Genomic DNA, 25,781 nt, shown 5'->3' with positions numbered 1-25,781 from the left:
CGGTGTGTGTTCCTCCCGTTTTCATGAACTTGTATGTAGAAAGTAACTTGGCCTAACATTGGAGAATGAGACAGATCTCCTTAATAAGATATATCACATTGTTTCTTCTATTCACGTACAGTACACTGTGCATATACAGTACGTAAGTAGTATAGAGGTAGGCTTTAAAACAAAACCAGTAAGGTTACAATATAGATACAAATAAAAGTTACCCTTTATTTGTATCTATATCTATCTTGATAACTGTCTATATCTATCTATATCTATCTTGATAAATGATATCTTTGTGTGTCTATATCGATTTTTCTTAGTTTTAAGTAGTTGACCTTTAATGTACTTTTCCTGTAGAACCTCAAAATGTCAACTGAAGGTCAAAGGGTGGATGATAGTCCAAGCACTAGCGGAGGTAGCTCTGATGGAGACCAGCGGGAAGGTGTTCAAAATGAGCAAGAACGGGAAAAGGTTCAGCCTAAGAAGAAAGAAGGGAAGATATCCAGCAAAACAGCTGCCAAACTGTCCACGAGTGCCAAAAGGTACAATCTGCCTATTAATCGTACCATTGTGGTGTATTTCCTCTATATGGACTTGTGCTTTCATGTATACACACAGCTAGCAATACCTTGGAGTTACAGTCCCATACACCATTTATAGGAATATCTAGTGTTGTTGGCTGCCTTTGTTGAAGAACTTTTGTCCCTAAAACTAAAATCTCATCTGCAGTTGAGTCTTTTTCTATTTAGTTATGTCCATTTCAGGGAATCTGGATGACGACTGATAGAACAGGCGTTTGTGTTCCCTCAAGAGTTGTCAGCCAGATTTCCTTTTTTTTGGTTGTTTCTGCTGATTGGTTTGAGCTTTGATCCTGTGCATGATCAGTAAAATAACATAGCACAATATTAAAGGGGCTCTATCGTTGGAAAAAGATATTTTTAGCTAAGCCCATACTTGCATAGTCTTTAGAAAGGCTATCCCACACATACCTTTTGTATGTAAATCACCTCAGTAGCTTTTGAATGAGCCTGCTTTTATTCATATGCTAATTAGCCTCCAGTATGCACCCCGGAAGTCTCAGTGAGCACTCTCTGCTATTCTCTCCTATGTGTGTGTGAGAGCAGAGAGTTGAGTCAGCAGCAGCCTGTGCTGTACACATAGCAGACAGTGCTCGCTGAGACTTCCAGTGCTGGCTGGAGGCTAATTTAGCATATGAATAAAATCACCTCATTCAAAAACTACTGAGGCGATTTACATACAAAAGATATGTGTGGAATAGCCTTTCTAAAGCCTATACAAGGATGTGCTTAATTAAAAATTACTTTTCCCAATGATAGAGCCCCTTTCATTTCTTTTGTTATCCATGTTCCCTATTGTTACAGAAGTGGACCTTGAAAAGTGAGAAATAGCTAGTGAGATGTTATAGACAGATGTTATAGTCAGATAACTTCAGTACCAGTTAAGATCACAAACCAAACAGTAAAGAGGTCGCACTGCTTATCTGATATTGTATCTGTATAAACAGCTAAAGGGTAAAGATGCCAAGAGTGTCTATATATTAACAAAAGGACAGATCAGGCCTAGATAGACCCTTTAAAGAGGACCTTTCACCACTTTTGGGCACATGCAGTGTTATATACTGCCAGAAAGCCGACAGTGCGCTGAATTCAGCGCACTGTCGGCTTTCGCGATCTGTGCCCGGTGTAAAGAGCTCACGGTGCCGGTACCGTAGTGCTCTGTGGTCAAAAGGGCGTTTCTGACAGTTAGCCAGAGACGTCCTTCTGCTTCGCGGCGCCTATCTCGCTGTAGAGTGTGAGCGGGGAGGAACACCCCCTCCCTCTGCTCACACAGCTCGTCCATAGACGAGTATTATCAGGAGAGGGAGGGGGAGTTCCTCCCCGCTCCACAGCACAGCGTGATAGGCGCCGCGAGGCAGAAGGACGTCTCTGACTGACTGTCAGAAACGCCCTTCTGACCATAGAGCACTACGGTACCGGCACCGTAAGCTCTTTACACCGGGCACAGATCGGGAAAGCCGACAGTGCGCTGAATTCAGCGCACTGTCGGCTTTCTGGCAGTATATAACACTGCATGTGCCCAAAAGTGGTGAAAGGTCCTCTTTAAATTGCTGGTAGACATTACCCTTTAAATATATTTGGCTGATATTGTCCTTTACATAAAAAACTCAGCGTAGAGGCTATCAGCCAGTTTTTAATTGTTCTTGAGAAAGGACCCAGCCCGAATCGCGTAGTGCCTGTTACATAATAAAGTAATTGAAGAATCTCTAAGAAAGACTCTTGTTGGATTTGTGCACATTTCACCCTGTAACCTCCACACTTTACTGGTCCAGTACCCTGATGGATTTTTGCATTGTCCTTTACATGAGTACAAGTCAATTATAAAGAAGGGCGCAGGTTGGCATTACATGAATAACAAAAAGTTAACGCACCTTTTACAGGTCCTTTGATACCAGTAGTAGCAGCCCCCTTCCTGCTGTTACTGATTCCCGATGACATCTACTGAAGGTCACATGACCACAAACGGCATATCATCTACAGCAGGAAACAGACTGCTCTACTGGAGTCAGAGGACCCGTAAAATGGGACTTATTTTATTCACACCATTTCCAGCTTTGCCATTAATTTGGACAGCCCTTTGTTTATGACCACTGTCTCGTACAACACATATAACAGGACTAAGAGATTTCATATTGTTAACATTGTATCATATGTGCACTGTCTGCTTTCTCTTATTCTTCAATGGTTTAGGATAGAAAAGACCTGTCCGCATGAACATCTTGGGTAAACCGTGCATTGCAGTAATGGGCAGACTGTCATGTATATTTATGGTTTGCCGCCGTATTAATGTCTGAAGTGACTGCGGATTTAGAAACATCTTGTGACAAGTGTGACGAGAGATAGGAATGTATTCAGATGCAGTGCCCTAAATGTTATCAGTGAACCTATTGCTCTAGATTATGTCTAATATTCACACTTTGTTAATGTGCATGCTTTAGATCAGTGATCCTTAGCCAGTGACTCATGGCTGGCTGATTCACTTCTCTCTCCTGCTCTGAATGTCATTGAAAGTAACATAGAGCAAGAGCAGTGTGTGCAGGTAGTCACACCAAATATATGCTGAGTGTCCTGAATATGAAGGGTTCATGAATAGTAGAACTTTATTAACTTATATGTTTCTACAAGATAAAAATATCTAAAGTATGAAATAAGTACAACCATGTATGTACATATAGATATAACAATATGTTAATGAGTATATGTGTTAATGTATTGTCAATATCAATAATGTAGAAACTTTCTTTGGATTTCAAGTGTGAAATTTGCTGCTTATGTCATAGATCACTATGATGCAAGAAGTTCCGGTCTCCAGACCATATTCAATTTGGAAAAGCGGCAGTGTCCAGTCTTTTCTGGACGGTATTTGCCTATGTATTTGGGACTTAAACCTGTGTTCTGTCACTAATAATACCACATACTGTATCTCAGATTCCTATTGCCCTGTAAGTATAAAATAGGGGCATAGAACTGATGTTATACATCCGTAGGGTTCAAGAACTACAGTATATATCAGTTTAGTTATGGAATTAATAGGGTTATCACCTATCCCCATGATGGCAAACCTATGGCATGCGTGCCAGAGGTGTCACAAAGAGCTCTATCTGTGGGCACCCAACTGTGGAACAGAGTATACTGCGTGGGGCCAGTTTGCAGCAGATTATACTGTGCGGGGATCATTGTGGAGAAAATTGTACTGTGTATCGGCCACTGTGGAGCAGATTGTACTGTGTGGGGGCCCTTCACATGAGATCTGTTTTATAGCAGACAAGTGATATTATTACAGACCGTCTGTAACTGTCCACAATTGTGGATCCGCACAGTATTAAGGTTGAATTGCCATGGTGGCACTTTGTGATAAATTAGCGGCTTTGGGTTGCAGTTTGGGCACTTGGTCTCTAAAAGGTTCGCCATCACTGACCTATCCTATAATTGTATGATTGGCAGGGTTATGACTGTCAGAACATCCTGTTAAAACTTGAACAAGGATCAGATCCTAGCCCCTTGTTTCTTAGGTGTTTGAATGGAGCAATGGTGATGCGTGTGTCCTCTCCTTTCAGAGTCTGTAGGAGTACACTGTCAGCCCCCGGGACATTGAAAGTGCGACAACCATTCAATCACAGCCTCCAGAATGGGAGGGGGGACTCTGGACCCCTGTTCTAGTGATCAGTGGGAGTCCAAGTTATCATATACCTACCAGTTATACCCTTTATCACCTACGTTGTTGATACATAATACATGTATGTCCGGGGAATAACCCCTTAGAAATGATCAGCCAAGCAATTTATGTATTGTATTGATTTCTCTAGAGTGTTATCTTATGAAGCGCATTCTTTACAGTAGAGAGACGACTGCATACATTTACAGATCATGTAGCATTAGGGATTATTTCTACATCAATGCAAAAGTGAAGGCAGAAGTACACATTATTAAATGTTAACAGAAAATATTGTCTAAATATTTCCTTGGCTTTTTAATTAATAGATACAACAGATACACGGCCTTCAGTTACATCTCAGTGCATTCATTCTTTCCGTACTAATAACCAAATATGTTTTAGTATTTTATTATGAAAATGAATGTAAAAAACTTCAACTCGAAAATTCTCACTTGTTGGGCCTGTTTTTTAAGGAGGTGAGAAAACCCTTGGCCGAATAATGATTATATGGATCAATGAAGTAACTCTTAGCTCCTTTCCACATTACGGTACATTCTTTGTGTAAGTTTAGAGAGGTCTTTTGAGATTTCATATTATTGGCCTATCTTTAGTATAAGCCAATTGGATCCCTGGCCTTTATGGACCTCAATCTGTCTATTTGCACTTGAGAAAGGGACGTTCTAGCCCGAAACTCATTGTACTGTTTTATCAATAAAAAGTGTAAGTGAACATCCCCGGTAGAGATGAGCGAGTAGTGTTCAGATCAGCCGATCCGAACAGCATGCTCCCTAGAAATGAATGGATGCACCTGGTACTTCCGCTTTGACGGCGGCCGGACGCTTAACCCCCCGCGTGCCGGCTACATCCATTCATTTCTATGCGAGCATGCTGTTCGGATCGGTCGATCCGAACAGTACTCGCTCATCTCTAATCCCCGGTTGTTTCTTCGGTTCTGGGCCAGTGAGCGCGGTTTTCTCACCAAGCCCCTGGGGCTCTCTGTTGAGCCTCCCTTATATGACTGTATATTCGGCGATAGCTGTCAATCACTGATAGGACCGCCCCCTTGACTTTACAGCAAGGTAAGAGCAGAGATTTCAATAGATAAATGACAAGATATAATGAATCTTTTCCCACAAAACTAAACCTCAATCTTGTCCGCTCCCCCTTGGTTACTTCATTATCTATGTGACAGGTTCCCTTTAAGTGTTCAGAACTGACTGGTTGCTATTGGTAACTTCCCTGCTATACTTACGGTAGTAAAAAATCCCGCACCGCGGAGCAGTGTGAGTGAGCAGATGTTCACATGGAGTCTTCAGGGTGTGAGTTGGCTAAGCCGAATGTTTAGCAACTAGCTAGAAACACCAAGATTTAGTATTTTCAGTCAAGCGACTTGCTACAGTCTAACCATCATTGGCAACTGTATAATGTCAAAGCAGCAAGAATCTTTTCCAAGTGTGATCACGTATTATCAATGGAATATAGGCGTGCACATGGCGTGGAGTAAAAAATAAGATTGAAAATAGCCTAAAAATTCAGATAATTTCTGCAGTTTATATTATTTTAGCACTAGTTCCTGTGCTATAAGAACATTAGTGTGATGTACCGTATATACTCGAGTATAAGCCGACCCGAATATAAGCCGACCCCCCTAATTTTAACACAAAAAACTGGGAAAACTTATTGACTCGAGTATAAGCCTAGGGGGGGAAATGCAGCAGCTGCTGGAAAATTTCAAAAATTAAAATGGTCGGAGTTTTTGGGTGCAGTAGATGTTGGATGCTGGGAAAGGGGAGGGGGTGTTTTGGTTGTATGTCTGCCCCTTCACTGAGCCTGAGGACTGTTTTTTCTTCCCCCGCTTGGAATTCAGTCTGGCTGAATATAGGGTATCTGCAGTGCTTCTATTAACCCCTTCCCGACGGAACAGGAGCACTGCAGATACCCTATATTCAGACCGGGCACTTTCAGACACAGGGATACCTAATGTGTATAATGTGTGTCACAGTCATTTTCTACTTTTGTATGTATTCTAGGGAAAGGAGGGATTTAGAACTTTTATTTTTTTTAAATCTTTTTTTTTTTTTTTTTTTTTTTTGCACTACTTTATGGGATATTCTATACATTAATATTGTGGCTGGTCATAGATTCCCCTCCTAAAAAAAAAAAAATATATATATTTTTTTTTTTTGCTGACTCGAGTATAAGCCGAGGGGGGCTTTTTCAGCACAAAAACTGGGCTGAAAAATTCGGCTTATATTCGAGTATATACGGTATTCTACTTTATATTTGTATGATGTGGCGGGTGTATTTACTTTCCTTATTTCAGCAGCAGGAGCAGTTTATCCAAGGGCTTTCTGTATAGGTAGAGCGGTGTTACAAGCGAATCTATACAAATGCCAAGGAAAATAATCTTACTTTGTGTGTTTGTTATTCCATTTGAGCTTTACAGTGTATATATATTTTTATTGAAATGCCTAACTATGCCTGACTGGCACTCCATTGAAGAGGATAGAAAGCCAGGGGATTCATTTGCATTCCTAACTCGCTGCCAAGACTTGTATATGGGATGTCATGTGGGATTTCTATGTGTGCTATTCCAAGTAGACACAGCTTTATAGACGTGAAAAGAGGGGAGGACAGATAGAGAAATGTCTTTGTATACCTTTGTATTAGCGACTCAAAACCAGTTCTCAGTAACTTCCACAATGGCTGGCTATACTTGCAGCTTCCTGTCCCTTTGGTTATTTTAAGTTACCTCATATCCATTGGATAAAAGATGCTGATCAGCGGGGGCCAACTGCTGGAAATCCACTATATTCATGACAATGGCGTTCCTGTTTCCCCATGGAGTGGGAACTGCTGGAGATGGCTAAGCATGGTACTCGGTTATCTCAGGCACACCCATAGAAGGTAGTGGAGCCATCACGCATATGCAACTTTCTACTTCATTCATTTGGATGTACAAGGAATCCCCATTTTCTTGATTGGTATGGTCCAAATGATCAAACACTCACAGATCAGCTAGTCCTCCCCTTTACTGTGGATGAGGGTCAGTTGAAATAACTGAATATCCCTTTAAGTAAGAAAAGCAGCCCTGGAACATATGAACATTGTGCAGACTAAGAGACTATACTGGTGCGCAAGATGTACTAAAATGCCGCAACTACAGCAACAAACTGCGCTATGACGTGTGTGATTCTGACTGGTAATTTCAGGCACAATAGATGAGATAGATAGATAGATAGATAGATAGATAGATAGATAGATAGATAGACATTCAGGGTCAATGCACTTGCCTGGGTGGTATTTGCCCAATATCTGATCATGACCAAGAGTGAACAACCTCTTCAGATCCACGGGCCACAGTGTCAGATAAAATATAAAGGAGTGTTATAAAGTATTTTCCATTTATGATAAATGCCAGCTCCACTTCCAGAACTCTCACCTATTCGGGGAATGGAGGTTGTCTTTTCCATTGTTCGGACTCCAGAAAGATACCATGCAGACAGTTCTTTCCATTGAAGTTTTTGGGAGTTGATACAGCCAAGAGTTTTACTACTCCCATATCCTACAATGAAGATAGTTGCAGATATGCATGTGTACATCTCCAGGTCACAAGACACCCATTCTGGTGTTGTATTGTAGTACCATAATCTGGGTGTCCACACTGCGCACCATTTTCATTGACATGGAAAATATATGCAAATAGTTACCACACTCAGACATACATGGCTGAGAGCTGCACAGAATGCCATTACAATATATATATATATATATATATATATATATATATATATATATATATATATATATATATCCGTCCATATACTGTAATGAGCTGCGGACAGTGGTTATTAATCCTGATTCCTTTATGGATGGTTAGCTTGGCTAAAAGTTCATGTTGACTTCTCTGGCAGGTGGAGGAAGCGTGACTGCTAGAGACAGTTCTCATGTCGCAAGAGTAGAACGAAAAGAGAAATCTACTGAATAAATTCAATTTTTTTTTTATCGTATGGGCAGTTACACACAAAGCTTTTTTTGGCCACTGCAGTTTTTTGAGTCAAAGCCAGAAGTGTATACAGCAGGAAGATCTTCCTCTGTATTTCCCATTCCTTTTGTAGCCTTTCCTGGCTTTGGTTCAAAAAGTTCAATGTCACAAAATCTATGATGTTTTACCAAAATAATGTCATATGTGAAACTACTCTCAAAACTGAACTATATGGGATCTGGTAATCCCATGTATAGAAGAGTATATACTACTCCTACCCTATATCCATTTACATTGCATAGGCGGTATTTATTGTTGTTATTTTTCAGGACAGTTGCCACAGATCCCTAAGTTGAAGACTGGCCTACGATGGTCGTAAAAACTGTCTCTAGAGACGTTTGGTCATATATATCAAGCAGCTGCGGCAACTATGAAATTCATCTTTCTCCAGCGTTACAGCTGTAAGACATGTTAATATCTAACAATAGGATTTTATCATACTAAAGCTGGAGCAGATGTATGAGAGGTTGAAACACATCGTGTCTGTTTTATAGCAGCCGGTAGCATCAGACATTTATCAGGAGGTACGTGACATTTAAACAAAAAAATGACAGATTTTACGTAGTGACAGAACCTATTTATACATCTGCCCGTTGCTGTACTTATATATTTCTGCTCTTTGGATATAAAATATATAGAAAGGTAAAACTGTAATTTTTTTTATTTTTTTTTTATTAAAAGCGACATTTAAAGCCATGACGTATTACTGGATTAGCGTGCAGCCCTAGTGTAAGGAAGAAGCGCGTTGGGCCTGGATATTTTCATGCTAATCTTTGCCCACGGTTTGCAGCCCTTCTCCCTGATGTGATGATGATGTGATTGATTAGAAAGAAAATTCGGAGGGCAACACTGCACGAAGCAGCTGGAAGCATAAACCGCTACCTGCTGTGCCATTGTCTCTTCATTTATCATCCTTCATATGTTGCTGCAGAATTTCTCCAGGCTGCTGTATTCGATCTAGATTTTATGATGTGCTGGCTGTAAATGGGATTTATACGTAACATGTCTACTATTGTCTAGCTGTGTATCTACCTGGAGTTATACATAGGTATACATTACTGTGGATATACAATTCATTCTCCAAGTATGTTTCACTTACACACGTGTGATAAAGAATAGGCTATTGCAAGTAAGCCAGGTCTAAGGTAATCCACAGAAGTCACGTCCGCAACTGGTTTTCTGTTGTGGGAAAAAATTGGCTAATCGTTGCAGGTATGGTTATATATGCTGTGGATATTCATCTATCCACCGAAGTATCTCCCCCCACCCTTCTACCATACCACAGTTACTAGAACAGGGGTCTTGAGCCTGCTATTCCTGTTCTATACAGATTTATGGACTCAATAGGTCAAACCACTGATTCTGACTCCTGTATTTTACTCCAACCTAACCCCATCTCCTTCATAAATGGCTGACAGCCATGGTCAGACAGAAGCAAATAAAGCTCCTCTAATTCACAAAAAAGCCAGTGACCGATTCCTATCAAAGTAAATATACAATAAGCTATGCATCTAATTAATTATACAATATTAATAATTTTATAATATAATTTAAAAAATTATCAATTTATTTTGGAGCAGACGTCGGAAACCGTTTTTTGCTGACTCTTCCTGAAATTGATCTCTGCCGCAACTCCAACTCCACAGCCCTGGTTCTGTAGAAGAATAATAAGAAGGAGTTTGTAAGGCTGTGACATTCAGTGTCTGTAGGGCTGATGAAGATGAGACGTCTGCATTGTTTAAGAAGTTGACTAGTCAGCACAGGAGCTCGCTCTGTTCCTGGCCATTACAGCAGGATCTCAGCTGAATGTTAAAGTCATATTTTCTAACATGTCATGAGGGCTGCCCAGGGGAATGACGTGTCAGGTGTGACATGTAAATGGACATCTCCATTGGCGAGGCCGTGTCCTCTTTCAGGATATATCATGCCCCTTTTTGTGACAAATTAATGCCTAGTCCACTATCCCTTATAGAGGTCACCCCTGTTTTTAGATATTTTATGAGGGTTGACAACCAGCTGACACTCTGGCCATGCTCCTTTTTGTCATGCGTGCATGCTAATGTGTTGTCCACACTCCTTTAAGGAGGTCATCCCTGTTTTGGGGAATCTTCCAGATGTTTCAGCAAAGTTGGTAAGTATGGATACATCCTGCACCCTCTTCAGATACCATTTTCACAGTTTCTGGGCTGTGAAACACATTCAATAGAAATTACTTTTAAAGAAACTTGCATGACAACCCATATGACCATTGTTACGGTCCAACAGAAGTTGTCACCCAGCTCTCATGGGTTCATGGATGTCAGGTTTTTCTGGATATGTCTAGTTACAGTCAACATATGTCACTATATAATCAGGTTTGCTTGTTTGTCGTTTAGGAAATTTCGTAGTCTGTAAAAGATATTATAGTGTCCTCACACCCAGCTTTCCAGGTAGGTAAATAACTAATAGATTTTTAGTCTGGGAAGAGAAGACGTCTTACATTCACTAAGGTTTATTTTGGGCGGAAAATGTTTTTCAATTGTCACTGGTTGAGACCCTATAGAATACATATCCTGAAACCTGAGGTTGGCGGTCTTATGAGAGCTTTATTCTAATACGGCTTGAGGATTAGAGCATTACTTTTAATTGTTCTCATTTGTTCTGCTTCTGGAGGATTTTTCCTTTTTAGACAGAAGAACATTTGATACAGACTCACTCTTTCCATTATCCATTATCTGGTATAATGGTGTTTTGATTCCTCCAAGTGACTGAGTAGTTAATGTATGCCTAGCAGAGTATTACTCCGGACTGACAACATGAATATTACATGTGTACATATATTGAACGCAGCAGTCAATATATTAGAATGGATATGTATTATGTTCATGGAATCTCCATGTTCTGATGGATGCATATTGTAATGTTACTGAATATACACTGTCAGCACTAAGAGATTTAGCCGTGTTCTACTCCAGAAAGCAACAGGACTCAAGAGGCAAGTCATGCAAGCTACAAATCCCCACAATCTTCAGCTGGGTACTTTATATGCACTTTGAAGGCTAAAAGTCAGAATGGATACCTCTTCGTCTGAAAAGGACACGGGATGAAGATATGTGGGGAACTTTAGGGGTCATAAATAAGAAAGGGAAGCATTTTTTTTAAAAAACATTTTTGGAGCTCGGAGATCCCCTTTAAGTAAGGGCTTCAGGACAGCTCCTGCCTTGCACATAGACCAGTATTGCCTACTGCGCGGTTCTTCAGATTATATAGTTTTTTGCTAGATAGGAAATAGTCATCATGCCTATTCTTCTTAAAGTTTTTTTTTTTTTTTTTTAATGCTAGCCTCTGCCCATGACTTCGTCTGTATGTTGTTGGCATCGATGACCCGCCAATATTCAGCAAATTGCTGTCGTCAATGGTTTGCCTGCTCTGGTGTTTCGGCAGCTTATAAGCTGGCCTGCTGCTGAATTTGTTCCTCACGCCGTGTCTGTGATTGTTTTGGCATCTCAGCAGCTCGGTGGGAAGCCATATAATGAGTGTGTTGTTGGTGCTGATGATCTACATGCTCCGGCGTTTCAGCAGCTCTCAAGCTGGCCTTCCGCTGAACTTGTTCCTCGCACCATGCCTGTGATTGTTCCAGCAGCCCGCTGGGTTGCAATATAATGAGCGTGTTGTTGGCGTCAATGATCCACCTGCTCCGACGTTTCAGCAGTTTTCAAGCTGGCCTGCCGCTGAACTTGTTCCTCGCACTGTGCCCGTGATTGTTCCAGCGTCTCAGCAGCTTGCTGGGAAGCCATATAATGAGTGTATTGTTGCCTGGAGCATATCAGATAATATGCAAATGCAGTTACTCAATGGACAGAGGGTTAGCGTGTGTTTACACAGAGAGGTAACAGCCCTGTCTTTATCAGAACCTGAGATAAGCTGCTGCAAAAGCAGTGTAATATAGTATGTGAACATAAATTCATAACAGTCGTGAAGCCATGTCATTTACTGGGATAAAAAGTAGCGTATGCGTTAATCGAGGTTACAGCCGTTCAACCGTTTTTGCGTGATTGACTAACAAACATCCAAACTTTCATATTTATAATATTAGTAGGATTAGTTTACTAATAATTATTTCATCTAATGCACAAAGAATAATCAACACGTTTTTTCAGATTTTACTTTCTGGCTATTATGATCTGAAAAACTGGATGAGTATTTTGGCTGTTAAACTCACCCAAGGTTGAGCATTGGGCTTTGGCTACGGATATTGTGGCAAGTCTGTACGCCAATTAGCCCGATTGCTATGAAAATATTACCACAATATATAAGCACAGTAGTGTGTCCTCCAGTGGCTGCCAGTAGGTAGGGATTCTTTCCATTGGCTTCCAGTAAGTAATGAAAAATATCTGTACACACAGATTTGCTGCATTAGTTCTCATCTATCTATCTATCTATCTATCTATCTATCTATCTATCTATCTATCTATCTATCTATCTATCTACCTACCTATCACATTGGCAACTTATGACCACTGCACCTAGTCCATCTCTGTGCATTTTACTGGAATTACTATTTTACACCAACTTGGACTTGTAGAGTCCCAGCACTGGAGAGGAATAGGAGCCAAGCAGCCAAGCATATTATATTTTATCTTTTTTCCCACCATTAAGGGCTCGTGCACATCTGCACCCGGTCTCCATTCTGCAGGTTTCCATTTCCTGCACAAAACAGGGGCAGGAGACGGAAACCTGCTGGTATGTTTCAAGCCCATTCATTTGAATGGCTTGAAAAGTGAGCCGTGAGCACCGGTGAGAGTTTTATGGTCTCCGCAGCGGACACAGAGTCGGACATGCAATACTCTGTGTCCGGTTTAAAAAAAAAAACTGTTTCACCGCAGAGAGCATAAAACGCTCACCGGTGCTCACGGCCGGACTCGGCATGACAGGTTTCCGTCTTCTGCATGCAGAAGACGGTAACCTGAAAACGGAATTCAGGCGCTGGTGTGAACCTAGCGTAAGCAGTTTTTCTATGAAACTAGACAACCCCTTGAATAACCTTGGACATGAATCATTATAAATATTATTTCCTGCAGCACGGTGCCTCCTTGGTTAGCCTTGCAGCGCTGGAGTCCTGGGTTCAAATCCTGCCAAGGACAACATCTGCAAGGAGTTTGTATTTATATATTATATTTATAATAAATATTATTCCTATTAAAAATACATTGAGTGTTAAATATTTTTACATTTCTGCGGTTTAAAATTATATATAAATCATATTTTAAAAGACCAAATTCCATAATTGCAGGTGTTTAAGAGTCATGAACATGTATTACTGGTGACACATTTCAGCTATTACTGGGCTACCGTGAATGAAATGTGTAACTGAGAGTGAACGTCCGGAACATAATATTTATTCATCCTTACAGTATAAATATACATACACAATTTATGTCTAATAAATATTTGCAGAGCTCCCGGTGACTGCTTTGTTGCCAGTACAAGCTGAGCTACAAGCTGAGCGCCTCCATGTGGTATACAGAACGATGAGTGGAAGAAGGTCGCCATAACATAACCAGGCTATTCTACATTCTACACAAACTTTCAATGCCATTCTTTTTTTGGGCTTAGAAGAAAGCTAAGGGTTTATTTGGTTTATGTTATTAACTACTGCTCTAGAGCACCTTGAATTTTTTTTTTAAACTTTCACCTTTTTCACCTTTTTTTACCGTATAAAGTAACAATTTATTAATTCAGCATCAGAATTTTGTGAGAATCATGAATTTCACTAGATTTGATTGTATTAGGCTCACTTCTTAAACGGCGTTTATCATTGGGATTTTACGTTTTTAACTAAGCTTTTCTTTACGTAGCCTTTAGGCTGCATTCACACAGAGTAACGCCAGGCGTCATTTGTGTGTAATTTGTGTGTCTTTTACGGCCGTCATAAAACGTTTACATAGAGTTCTATAGGAAAAGACGGCCGTAATTTACTGCCGTCATTTACAGCCGTCATTACAATGACGGCCGTAAATGACGGCCGTAAATGACGCCTGGCGTTACTCTGTGTGAATGCAGCCTTAGAAAGGCTATTGTAGACGTAGCTTATGTTTCCTGATTGTTGCAACCATTTTCACGACACCCGTTTTCTTCTTATTTAAATCTGTCTTCTTGGGGCGTTACCCCTGTGCTGCGAGCACCCCTGCGTCATCATTCTGGACTTGCATTGCTGCCCCCTTCTTGCCTGCTGTTCACTCCTTCTCCTCTTCTTTCCTTCCTTGTCCTGTCGGCGCAAATGAAATGTTGCGCATGCGCTGTACACTCGGCCACTTCAACTTCGGGCCTGAGCGTACAGCGCATGCTCCAAACGCCATCTTGGAAGGAGAAGGAGTGAACAGCAAGCAAGAAGGGGGCGGCGATGGAGGTCGAGGATGATGACATGGGGGTGCTCAGAAGAAGAATGATTTGCATAAGAAGATAATGAGTTTTTCTTGAAATTGGCTGCAACAATCACAAAACAAAAGGTATGCCTACAATAGCCTTTCTAAAGGCTACATGAAGATACAGAATGTTTAGTTAAAATGTAAAATTCCAATGATAGACGCCCTTTAAGGTTTTTTGTTTACATTACAAAAAAGTGTCAAAATATAATAAGTGTAATATACGTCACTGTCCGCTCCAGAATATTTGCTGATCCGGCACCCATTAGGTTTCATTTAGGATAAATGGGCATCAGTGTGCCAGCTGATAGGATGCCATGCTCAATGTGACTTGTTTGAAGGAATTTTCTTGCGTTGTTTTCTTTTTGCTTCTGTGCACTGTATTAAGCGCAACCCAATATAACCTGATTCTTTTTACTTTTTTTAAGAATTCAGAAAGAACTTGCGGAAATAACACTGGATCCTCCTCCAAACTGCAGGTAAGTTACATGTTATTGTACCTGTTTGCTAGAACTATGACGGTCATGGTAATGTAGCTTTTACCTCCACATACCACCAACATTAGCTGACTTATATGTTGTTTGCCAAGAAAAAATGGTGGTGGTATTACATTACTGTGAATTGGATGTGTTATTGGCACTTTAGTAAATCTCCTGTATTACATGATCCAGCCAAATAGATCCCTGGTGTAAAATCCGGGACGTGAGCTGACTGTGTTTCATTGAGTTATTATGACTTTTATACTTTATATATTGCTACAGTCAAATATGCTTGGTCTGAACATAGTGCAGATTGGTTCAAGTGATGTAATATATACCTGATGTGAATTCCGATCAATTTTTGCTCATCCTTCTGTATGGTTGACATTTTGGGTTTTTATTCTGTCTATACGTTGTTATTTTAGATCTGTATTTATGTACAGTCCTATGAAAAAGTTTGGGCACCCCTCTTAATCATTTTTAGTTCTAAATATTTTGGTGTTTGCAGCAGCCATTTCATTTTGATATATCTAATAACTGATGGACACAGTAATATTTCAGGATTGAAATGAGGTTTATTGTACTAACAGAGAATGTGCAATATGCATTAAACCAAAATTTGACCAGTGCAAAAGTATGGGCACCTCAACAGAAAAGTGACATTAATATTTAGTACATCCTCCTTTTGCAAAGATAACAGCCTCTAGTCGCTTCCTGTAGCTTTTAATCAGTTCCTGGATCCTGGATGAAGGGATTTTGGACAAACAATTCAAGTTCAGTTAAGTTAGATGGTCGCCGAGCATGGACAGCCCGCTTCAAATCATCCCACAGATGTTCAATGATATTCAGGTCTGGGGACTGGGATGGCCATTCCAGAACATTGTAATTGTTCCTCTGCATGAATGCCTGAGTCGATTTGGAGCGGTGTTTGGACATTGTATTGCTGAAATCTCCATCCCCGGCGTAACTTCAACTTCGTCACTGATTCTTGAACATTATTCTCAAGAATCTGCTGATACTGAGTGGAATCCATGCGACCCTCAACTTTAACAAGATTCCCGGTGCCGGCATTGGCCACACAGCCCCAAAGCATGATGGAACCTCCACCAAATTTTACAGTGGGTAGCAAGTGTTTTTCTTGGAATGCTGTTTCTTTTTGGACGCCATGCATAACGCCTTTTTTTTTATAACCAAACAACTCAATCTTTGTTTCCAAAATGAAGTTGGCTTCTCCAAATGTGCTTTTGCATACCTCAGGCTTCTTTCTCATCACTCTCCCATACAGCTTCTATTTGTGCAAAGTGCGCTGTATTGTTGACCGATGCACAGTGACACCATCTGCAGCAAGATGATGCTGCAGCTCTTTGGAGGTGGTCTGTGGATTGTCCTTGACTGTTCTCACCATTCTTCTTCTCTGCCTTTCTGATATTTTTCTTGGCCTGCCACTTCTGGGCTTAACAAGAACTGTCCCTGTGGTCTTCCATTTCCTTACTATGTTCCTCACAGTGGAAACTGACAGGTTAAATCTCTGAGACAACGTTTTGTATCCTTCCCCTGAACAACTATGTTGAACAATCTTTGTTTTCAGATCATTTGAGAGCGGGCTGTCCATGCTCGGCGACCATCAAACTTAACTGAACTTGAATTGTTTTGTAGAAAGAAATGGTCCAAAATACCTTCATCCAGGATCCAGGAACTGATTAAAAGCTACAGGAAGCGACTAGAGGCTGTTATCTTTGCAAAAGGAGGATGTACTAAATATTAATGTCACTTTTCTGTTGAGGTGCCCATACTTTTGCACCGGTCAAATTTTGGTTTAATGCATATTGCGCATTTTCTGTTAGTACAATAAACCTCATTACAATCCTGAAATATTACTGTGTCCATCAGTTATTAGATATATCAAACTGAAATGGCTGTTGCAAACACCAAAATATTTAGAACTAAAAATGATTAAGATTAATAGGGGTGCCCAAACTTTTTCATAGGACTGTATTTAGGCCGTTGCGCTTAATATTTCAGAAATGTAGTATATGGGGGAGGAACTGTTTTCATGGATTTCAATAATGCCTGTATAATGTCAGTGATGGTATAGGCAGGATATCATGACATGTCTGTAGATGCGGTTGTTGAGGTTGTAGAAAGACGGATTAGTCTGGAGATTTTACAGTTACTTGCTTGCTGTGCAGATTCACATTTTACAGAGTGCTTAGTGTACCTGAAAGTTTCTTGCAATGTACGGTACTTTATGTATATATGTATAGTTGTTGCCTCATATAACTGGCTTAAGAACCCCTCCCTCTATCTGTGCGCAATGGTCTGATCCACAATGCATTGGGTATAACTATCCCACTGACTGCATCACTATGGAACAGACCACTTCACATGGAGGGGTTCTGACTACAATGAGACACAATTTGTTGAAGATGGTTAACTAAATTCAGATTTGTTTTTCGGTTTACTGTTTTGTCTATGGATGGCTTCCTAATTTTGTGTAAAAAGGGAACCCACACTTTCAATAAAAGCTGTCTGCTTAAGGTTACGTGTTACTGTTTAAGAGCAATTTTCAATTTTTTTTGTATCATTTTTATATTTGTGCACATTTCTGAGCTTCAGATGGTGACTGAGATGGTCACCGATACTAGCAAAAAAATTATCTAATATATTATATAATTGACTTAAGAGCCAAAGGCACTAACATGCTACACAGACAAAAATGTATAACCTGATATTCTGTCTGCTCATATTTGAGCTCACTGCAATCTATTGTATTATTAAAGGGGTATTCTAATCCACTGTATAGCTAATAATGGCTAAAGTGGTGGGACCCCCACCATTCGACAAAATAGGGGTCCCATTTCTGATGTTATTCAACCACAGGATTACAATGAAACAGTTACAAGTATTAAGGGGAATGGAACTTCTGTATTTTTAATTTTTTTTTTTTGCTGTCCCAGTCTACAATCACAGATATTTGGGCATTTTTATCTATAGATGGCCAACACTTTTCTGTCTACATTTATGCCAAAATTTATGGTGCACGCCAATTACGACATATTTATGAACAGTGCGCACCAGAAAGATCCAAAGAATACGACAGGCTCGACAGTACTAAAACATGTGCCCCAAAATGTCCACGGTTTAGAAGTGTCTCATGCAACAGAAAACAATATGGCGTAGACGTTCTTGTGCAAAGTAGACAAGTTTAAAATGCTGTAAACATATGGATTTACCCCAATTTACTTTGTGCGCCATAAATTCCTACTGTGCAACATATATTTGTCACAGTAAGCGAGAGATGACTTGTGTCTGCTTATTTTGTGCCAAAAATAGTAAGGTCTTTGATGTGTGCGCCAAATATTTCTTCCTTATAGCCTGCAAGTATTTTGTCTACATATTTTAAACCAAATATTTGTCTCACGGTTAAGCTTGACACTGGTAGCTGGATGGTATTTAAGTCAGACTTTTGAAGCTTCTAGAAACACTCCATGTTTATGAGTATGGGGCAGCGTGCTATGAGTAGGGGGCAGCGTGCTAAGAGTATGGGGCAGCGTGCTATGAGTATGGGGCAGCGTGCTAAGAGTATGGGGCAGCGTGCTATGAGTATGGGGCAGCGTGCTATGAGTATGGGGCAGCGTGCTATGAGTATGGGGCAGCGTGCTATGAGTATGGGGCAGCGTGCTATGAGTGTGGGGCAGCATGCTATGAGTGTGGGGCAGCGTGCTATGAGTATAGGGCAGCGTGCTAAGAGTATGGGGCAGAGTATGGGGCAGCGTGCTATGTATATGGGGCACCATGTTATGAGTAAGCAGCTTGCCCTGAAACGCGTAAGCTATGACAGGACTGTTTGTAACCCTTTGTTACTTTTTTTTTTTTTTTAACAAAAATGGATTGAAAGTTAATGTTTCTTATTATTTGGATTTTTCTTTGGTGGATGTTGGAAATTTTTACATTTATTGCTTTTGGGAATATGTATATCATGCACCTTTCAGTCCAAAGAGCATTCCCAGGCACCATGACATGAGAGTCAGTATCTTTGAATATACGGGAGAGATGTGAGAAACCCTCCTTTTTTCTTTCTATTTTTAACACAGTGTGGCTCATAAATTTGTGGGTTCAGTGGCCAAGTAATATTTTTAGCCCATAGCCTGCATTTTGTGCTTGCTTGTCTTGACGTCCATTTCCTCCATTCATTCCTTTCGGGGTGCAGCCTCCTCTGCAGACTGCAGACTGTCAGTATACAATAATAGTAAATATATTGCCCCATGTGAGACTTCTGCCCCCTGCAGATTATTATTAGATTGTGTTCACCACTAAACAAGCGGAGCCTCCCTTTACCCTTATTAATCTTGGCATATTTGGAGCAGTAAATCTTTTCCTTATATGCTTTTCTGTATTTTATAAGCGATTCTTTGTATTTTTTTTTTTTAGAAACTTATGATATATTAGAAGCAGAAGTCAGATTTATTTTATGTCGGACGTGGCGGTCTTTGTCTCAGGAAATTGGCGGCGATAGCTACGGAGGAACATGCTTTTATGTTCTTCTCATTCTGTGTGGTTGGTAAATAAAACTGTGACACTTATTCTGAGCTCGAAATAGACAAGTTCCTTACGGGAAATGACCTTTTTAGTAATTGCCTTTGATTCATATTCCAGTCTGACTGGGTAAACACTTGCTCTCTAGATAAATCCTCATTTGAAGAGAGCGTACATAGTGTGTCAGCTTTTAGACGAGCGGCAGCTCAGATTCTTGTAGTATCACATTTTTTCTACTAGACAGCTAATTTACACAACAATGTCCTAAAGACGTGGACAGATCTACATAAGACACACTTGCTGGAGTAAAATGCTGCATTTTTTCCACATCAATAACAGTTTTCGTTGCAGGATGAAAGGTCACGACAAAGCATTTATACATAGAAAACCGTTACTGGAGGCTTCTTTGCTGCGAGAGATAAATCCGCTGTTTCCTAGAATAAATTCTTATGTGTGTTAATTCTAAACAGTCTGTGGGAGGATTCAGATCAAGGCCGGGTATTATAACTTGCTTGCTTTTTTTGGTGACAGTTCCTTGCTCATTTATTTTTCCTTTTTTTTCATTGCTTGCAGAGATAAGGCAGGCTGTCGCTGAATAATGGAAGCTAACTATGGTGTGAATGTTGGGTATACCCATTAGATAGAAGGCAGGCGGCATAAAGGTGACCATACACCTTAGATGGCTGTCAGCTGAAAGACCATTTGGCCAAGAGTTGCCCTCCATACCAAGCATGCCTATGTACTTAATAGAGACAAGAGAAGTTAGCTACTTCCCAGGCACCAATAGGGACAAGGATAGTTAGCTACTCCCCAGGCACCAATAGGGATAAGGGTAGTTAGCTACTGCCCAGGCACCAATAGGGACAAGGATAGTTATCTACTCCCCAGGCAATTATAGGGACAAGGGAAGTTAGCTACTCTCCAGGCACCAATAGGGACAAGGGAAGTTAGCTACTGCCGAGGCACCGATAGGGACAAGGGAAGTTAGCTACTGCCCATACACCAATAGGGACAAGGGGAGTTAGCTACTGCCCATACACCAATAGGGACAAGGGAAGTTAGCTACTGCCCATACACCAATAGGGACAAGGGGAGTTAGCTACTGCCCATACACCAATAGGGACAAGGGAAGTTAGCTACTGCCCAGGCACCAATAGGGACAAGGGAAGTTAGCTACTGCCCAGGCACCAATAGGGACAAGGGAAGTTAGTTATTGCCCAGGAAGTTAGCTACTGCCTAGGCACCAATGGCAGAAGCTCAGATACCTCTGGAGGCAGCAGAAAACACTTAAAAACATAATAATAATAATAATAATAATAATAATAATAATAATGTTGGATCTCCGCATGCTTGACCCTTTTATGCCCCAACACCTGCCATCAGGGTAGGAGAATCATGATACTACCATACACATTTTATGGTCGTCATTCCCTGTATAATTGCCATGACCTCTGGGCTGATAGGTCACATGCTCAACCATCACACCATTCAAATGGGTGACATGGGAACCCTGTTCCAGTGGTAGGACCCCCATTGATCAACCACTTATCACCTATATAGCGTATATTTGATAAGTTGTTATCATGGAAAAGCCTTTTTGAAATGTCAGTATCCATAACTTCATGGTAAGTAGTGGTAAGTCGTAGTTTAGGACTGTCTACTCTTCTTAGACTTTATAGTTAGGAGCTTGATATTGACTTCCAAATATATGACATTTTATAGATACTCATATAAATTTACTGATCACATTGTAATTGTTCACTGCAGTCTTTAAGGCTTTTCAGTAAATATATGATGCATGTCAGGAATCCGTACTGGATTGTAGATTTCCTGGTCAGTACAAAGAGTTGTAAAATGATCTACTCTTTTTCCTGAATCAGCGCCACCCCTGTCCCTTACATTGTGTCGGGTATTGCATCATGCCGAATTTATTTTAGGCAGGTGGAAGCTAGAGGAAGTGAACTTCTGTCTCTTCCTTCAGAGATAAAGCGGAAAATTCTGCTTTTCCTAAAACTGCTATAATGTGTTCCAGCTGTATGTAAGTATAATTGAAGGCACAATAATGAAGAAATGTCTATATACATTGCCCGGCCATCCAGCTTGTTTCATCAGCGGTGGGTGTCGCCCGGCTCGCCTCTATTCCACTCCATAGATTGATGCCTATTTAAACCTTATTTAAATTTAATGTTACCTTAGATGGCTTCTTCAGGCTGGCAGCGCATCAGGGAGCTGTCACAGCGGGCACTATCACCTCTAGGTGGAAAGTGACAAGTCATCACTTGTCAGCTGCTTTTCTCTGGTTAGCAATGTAAAATGAAGCTTGTAAAAGCAAAAGTGATGATGACATATCTTCCTGCATCCATAAGCAAGTAATCGCCATGTCATTTCTGGTGCAAAATGAAATATAATTGAACTCGGTAATTGATTCTGTTAAAAGAAAATGTATGCGGCGCGGTTAAAGCCCCACTGCAGGAGCCGCATACACAAAGCGGGAGATATCACTATAATATACACCACTCCGAAATTTCTATTTAGCATACACTGTATCCCAAGTTATATCAGGTTACGTGACAACTTAGTAAGTAGGAGTCTAAGGCCATGTCCACATCTGGGCTGGTTGTCCATCCATTGCAGATCTGTCAGAATCACCAGATGAAAGAGCACAAGCCCAAATTTTTGTTCCAGTTGTAAAAAAGGAAGAGAAATAAAAGCGCTGATGTGAATAGGGCGTAACTTTGCATTGATCAGTTTTTTTCCTTAGCCCTTTCTCTAGGCCTTATTATGGCCTTATTTTGTACAGAGTTGGACATCTATAGTGATACATGGGCATTCTGCAATAATTACATCTGCCTCCAGACTGATATGGGGGAGTTATTAAGACTGGTGTAACTATTTCGTACACCAGTCTTTATTCTCCTGGTGCCGTGAGATGCACCTGAATTATTAAGAAGTTCCAGATTTCTGATATAATTAAGTCCAGTTTTTTCTACATACCGGGCAGAATTTGCTAACCCATCTGTGCTAGTTTTCTGGCATTGAAGGGCGTAAATATGGTGTTCTTTGGCACACTTCCCTTTTTGTTGTTTTTTCACCTTTTTCTCCACTTTTTTTTTATGAAAGTGGGTGGAGACCAAGGCGGGATTGAGGGTGGGAGGGTTACTTCACCTCACACATTTACTATAATGCACTCCAGAAAACTGCTGTGGGAGTGCATCAGAATTACTAAGAGGCTAGGAGGAAGTGTCAGTCTTAAAAGGGTATTCCCATCTCAAGGATCCTATCTATACTGCTAGCTTGTGTAAATTGAAGACTAGAGTTTAGCGAACACTGTTCGGATCAGCCGTTCCGAACAGCACGCTCCCATAGAAATGAATGGAAGCAGCTAGCACATACATTTTGCCGGTGGCCGGTCGCTTAACCCCCTGCGTGCTGGCTACGTCCATTCATTTCTATGGGAGCGTGCTGTTCGGAACGGCTGTTCCGAACAGTGTTTGCTCATCTCTATTTAAGACTTTTCCTAAATATATTGCTTTAGAAATGCTGCTTTGTTTTCTTGCTATGTGAACTTCTAACTCCCATTGTTTACATATCGTTTCCATAGCGCCAGATCTGTGAGATAGAACAAGTGATGTCACTCACTGCTCTCACTGTTATCTACAGCTCTGCAGGACAATCAGTTCTGCTAATTGCAGTTTGCTGATAAAGCCCTGTCTGTTATCTCTCTATGTAAACACACAGATCGCATTGAGTCCTTTCTCTACAAGCATGTGCATATTATATGATCTGTATAAGTATTCTGATACCTCATAGTGTCCCATTCAGCAAGGGGGGTGGAGGTACAGCAGGCAGGCAAACTGCTGAAACAGTGAGATGGGAAAACCCCTTTAATAAATCCCCCCCACAGTGTCCAGTGGCGCATGCACTGACGTTGTATGGCTTCATATTAAAGGATCTGTAGACACTGTGCTCTGGCCTACAGACTCCACGCACAGAGCTTTGTCATCTACATGTACATGAGCCCTTACTTCTGTTCATGTTATACACTATTCTTTCATAGAATCTGTTTACAGATGTAGCCAAGTTTAACATGACTTTTAGTACTTTAACTTGACTTGCAAGTTATCAGATTCAGGTTGACGATGGCTACACATATATTTCTATTCTTGTACCTCTGTAATATTTTCATCAGGTCTCTGGTGGAAGGGGGGTACCATTTCTCTTTGCTATTGATAAGTTTTTAGTTGTAAGATATGTACCAGTAAGTAGCTTGCTATGAAACCATCCAACTTACCATCTCTGTGGCCACCATTTAACATATCACAGTTCTTTCTGGTATAGGAGTAGACGATAGCGTTATGCTACTACATACATCTGTATCAGGTCTATACCACTCAGACATAACAGTTATTTTATGGCAGGAAAAACATGGAAGACCGAGGGAAAAACATGAAATGACTGAATTCCCTATGATACAATTGCCTAACTCTGAGAGTAAGGATTGTTCTGTATTAATAGGCTTTTAGTTCACTCGATGAGAATCTCTATTTGATGTGGAACTTTCATCATTACATGTGCAGACCCTTAAAGGTCAAAAAGCTTTTTCCTTAAAGCAGGCAACCTCTTTAACCGAGCAGTGAACCCAATACACATTTTATTAACATTGGGTGTAGAGTTGAATTCATTCTGCAGGTTTCCAGGCTGTAGCTCATCCATTGCATTCAGCAGAGCTCCATAGACCTCTAGTAATTTATAACAGACTGTTATGCTTTGTCTTGCCTGTGGACGGCAGTGCAGGGAAATCCAGTACAGACAACCAACCTGGGGCTCTCCGATCAGCTGGCCAGAAGGGTTCTCTGCAGTATAACCTTTACAATCAAAAGAAATAAAAAAAAAATATTGAAAAAGTGCCCTAAAAATTAATAACACTTTTAAAAGTGAGCTTTGTGCCTTATTGGTGGAACAGTGGTCAAGATAAAGTAGATCAATACACCCGATTCCAAAGCATTAACAATGTATGCAGGTAGTCTACTCAAATTATTTTGGAATATACTACTGTTAAAGAGTCAGTGGTGTTTATGTAAGCAAATCTCGTAACTGCTGAAGGGCCCATAATGAAAAGAGGGGCCTAGAACTGATCTGCTTCCTCCAACTTTCCTTGGGGGAATTTCATTGCAGAGAGAGTTAATTGCTTGGTATCTGTATACATCCAGACTCAGAGCCCCCCCCTAGTGGTGACTGCAGGTAGCCACAACATCATTTATTATCTCAGGGAAAGTGTGAATTTGGAGATCACTGGCATACGATATCAAATTATTTACCAGTTTTCTAGCATAAATACATTAAAATATATGGCCTTAGGGCTCAGCTCCAAGTGCATTTATCTTTTAATCTACACCACCGGGCCTAACCCACATTAATAGACATTAATCATAAGGTGAGAGGTGGAGATCATTGTAAATTTTGCTGTGGGGCTCTAAAAATTACGTGTACGCCCCTGAAAAACATATGCTTGAATAGTGGAACATAAACTGTATTGAGATTGTACCCTTGTGGGGTATGAAGTGGGACACTACAAAGTTTGAGCGGTCAGGTTACATTATCACCAGCATTTTCACCACTATACCCACCGGTCAAATATGAAATTTCCTCTTTAGTTTTTGATTTATGTTAAAAATCCCCTTATTTACCTATAAAAGTAACTTTTAATTATCTACAAATATAGATATGATTATTGTAATGGGAATACCCCTTTAACTCCTTCTCACTTCTGAGCAGAGTCTTATAAGTAAACAGGTGCTTTTTTAACCCCTTCCCGACATGCGCCGTAATAGTACGGCGCGTGTCGGGTCTGTAACTATGGCGACCGCCCAGGAGCCGGGCGGCCGTCATAGCCGCCGGGTGTCTACTGCTTTAAGCAGTAGACAACTGGCTCTAATGCCTCCGATCGGTCCCCGGACCGATCGGAGGCATTAACCCCTCCGGCGCTGCTGTCAAAGGCGCCGGAGGCGCCATCTTCCCGGCGGCGCATGGGCGCCGCCATTTTGGCAAGGATCGCCGGCTCCTGGAGCATGCTCCAGGGCCGACCCCCCCGTT

At 40.8% G+C, this 25,781-nt stretch overlaps 1 protein-coding gene across 1 annotated transcript in view; it reads left to right on the top strand.

Moving 5' to 3' along the window:
- The first annotated feature begins 352 nt into the window (after nt 1-352).
- The window catches only part of LOC142200775 (ubiquitin-conjugating enzyme E2 E2), a 182,934-nt gene continuing 157,505 nt past the window's right edge, over nt 353-25,781 (top strand). Inside the window, exons 1-2 of the mRNA XM_075271377.1 lie at nt 353-533; nt 15,102-15,152. Coding sequence (XP_075127478.1) covers nt 358-533; nt 15,102-15,152 — 227 coding nt within the window. The 5' untranslated portion in view covers nt 353-357. The remainder of the gene's footprint in view (nt 534-15,101; nt 15,153-25,781) is intronic.

The sequence above is a fragment of the Leptodactylus fuscus genome, chromosome 4 (assembly GCF_031893055.1).
Source record: "Leptodactylus fuscus isolate aLepFus1 chromosome 4, aLepFus1.hap2, whole genome shotgun sequence".
Taxonomy (NCBI): Eukaryota; Metazoa; Chordata; class Amphibia; order Anura; family Leptodactylidae; genus Leptodactylus; species Leptodactylus fuscus.
This window is presented reverse-complemented; position numbering and strand designations above follow the sequence as displayed.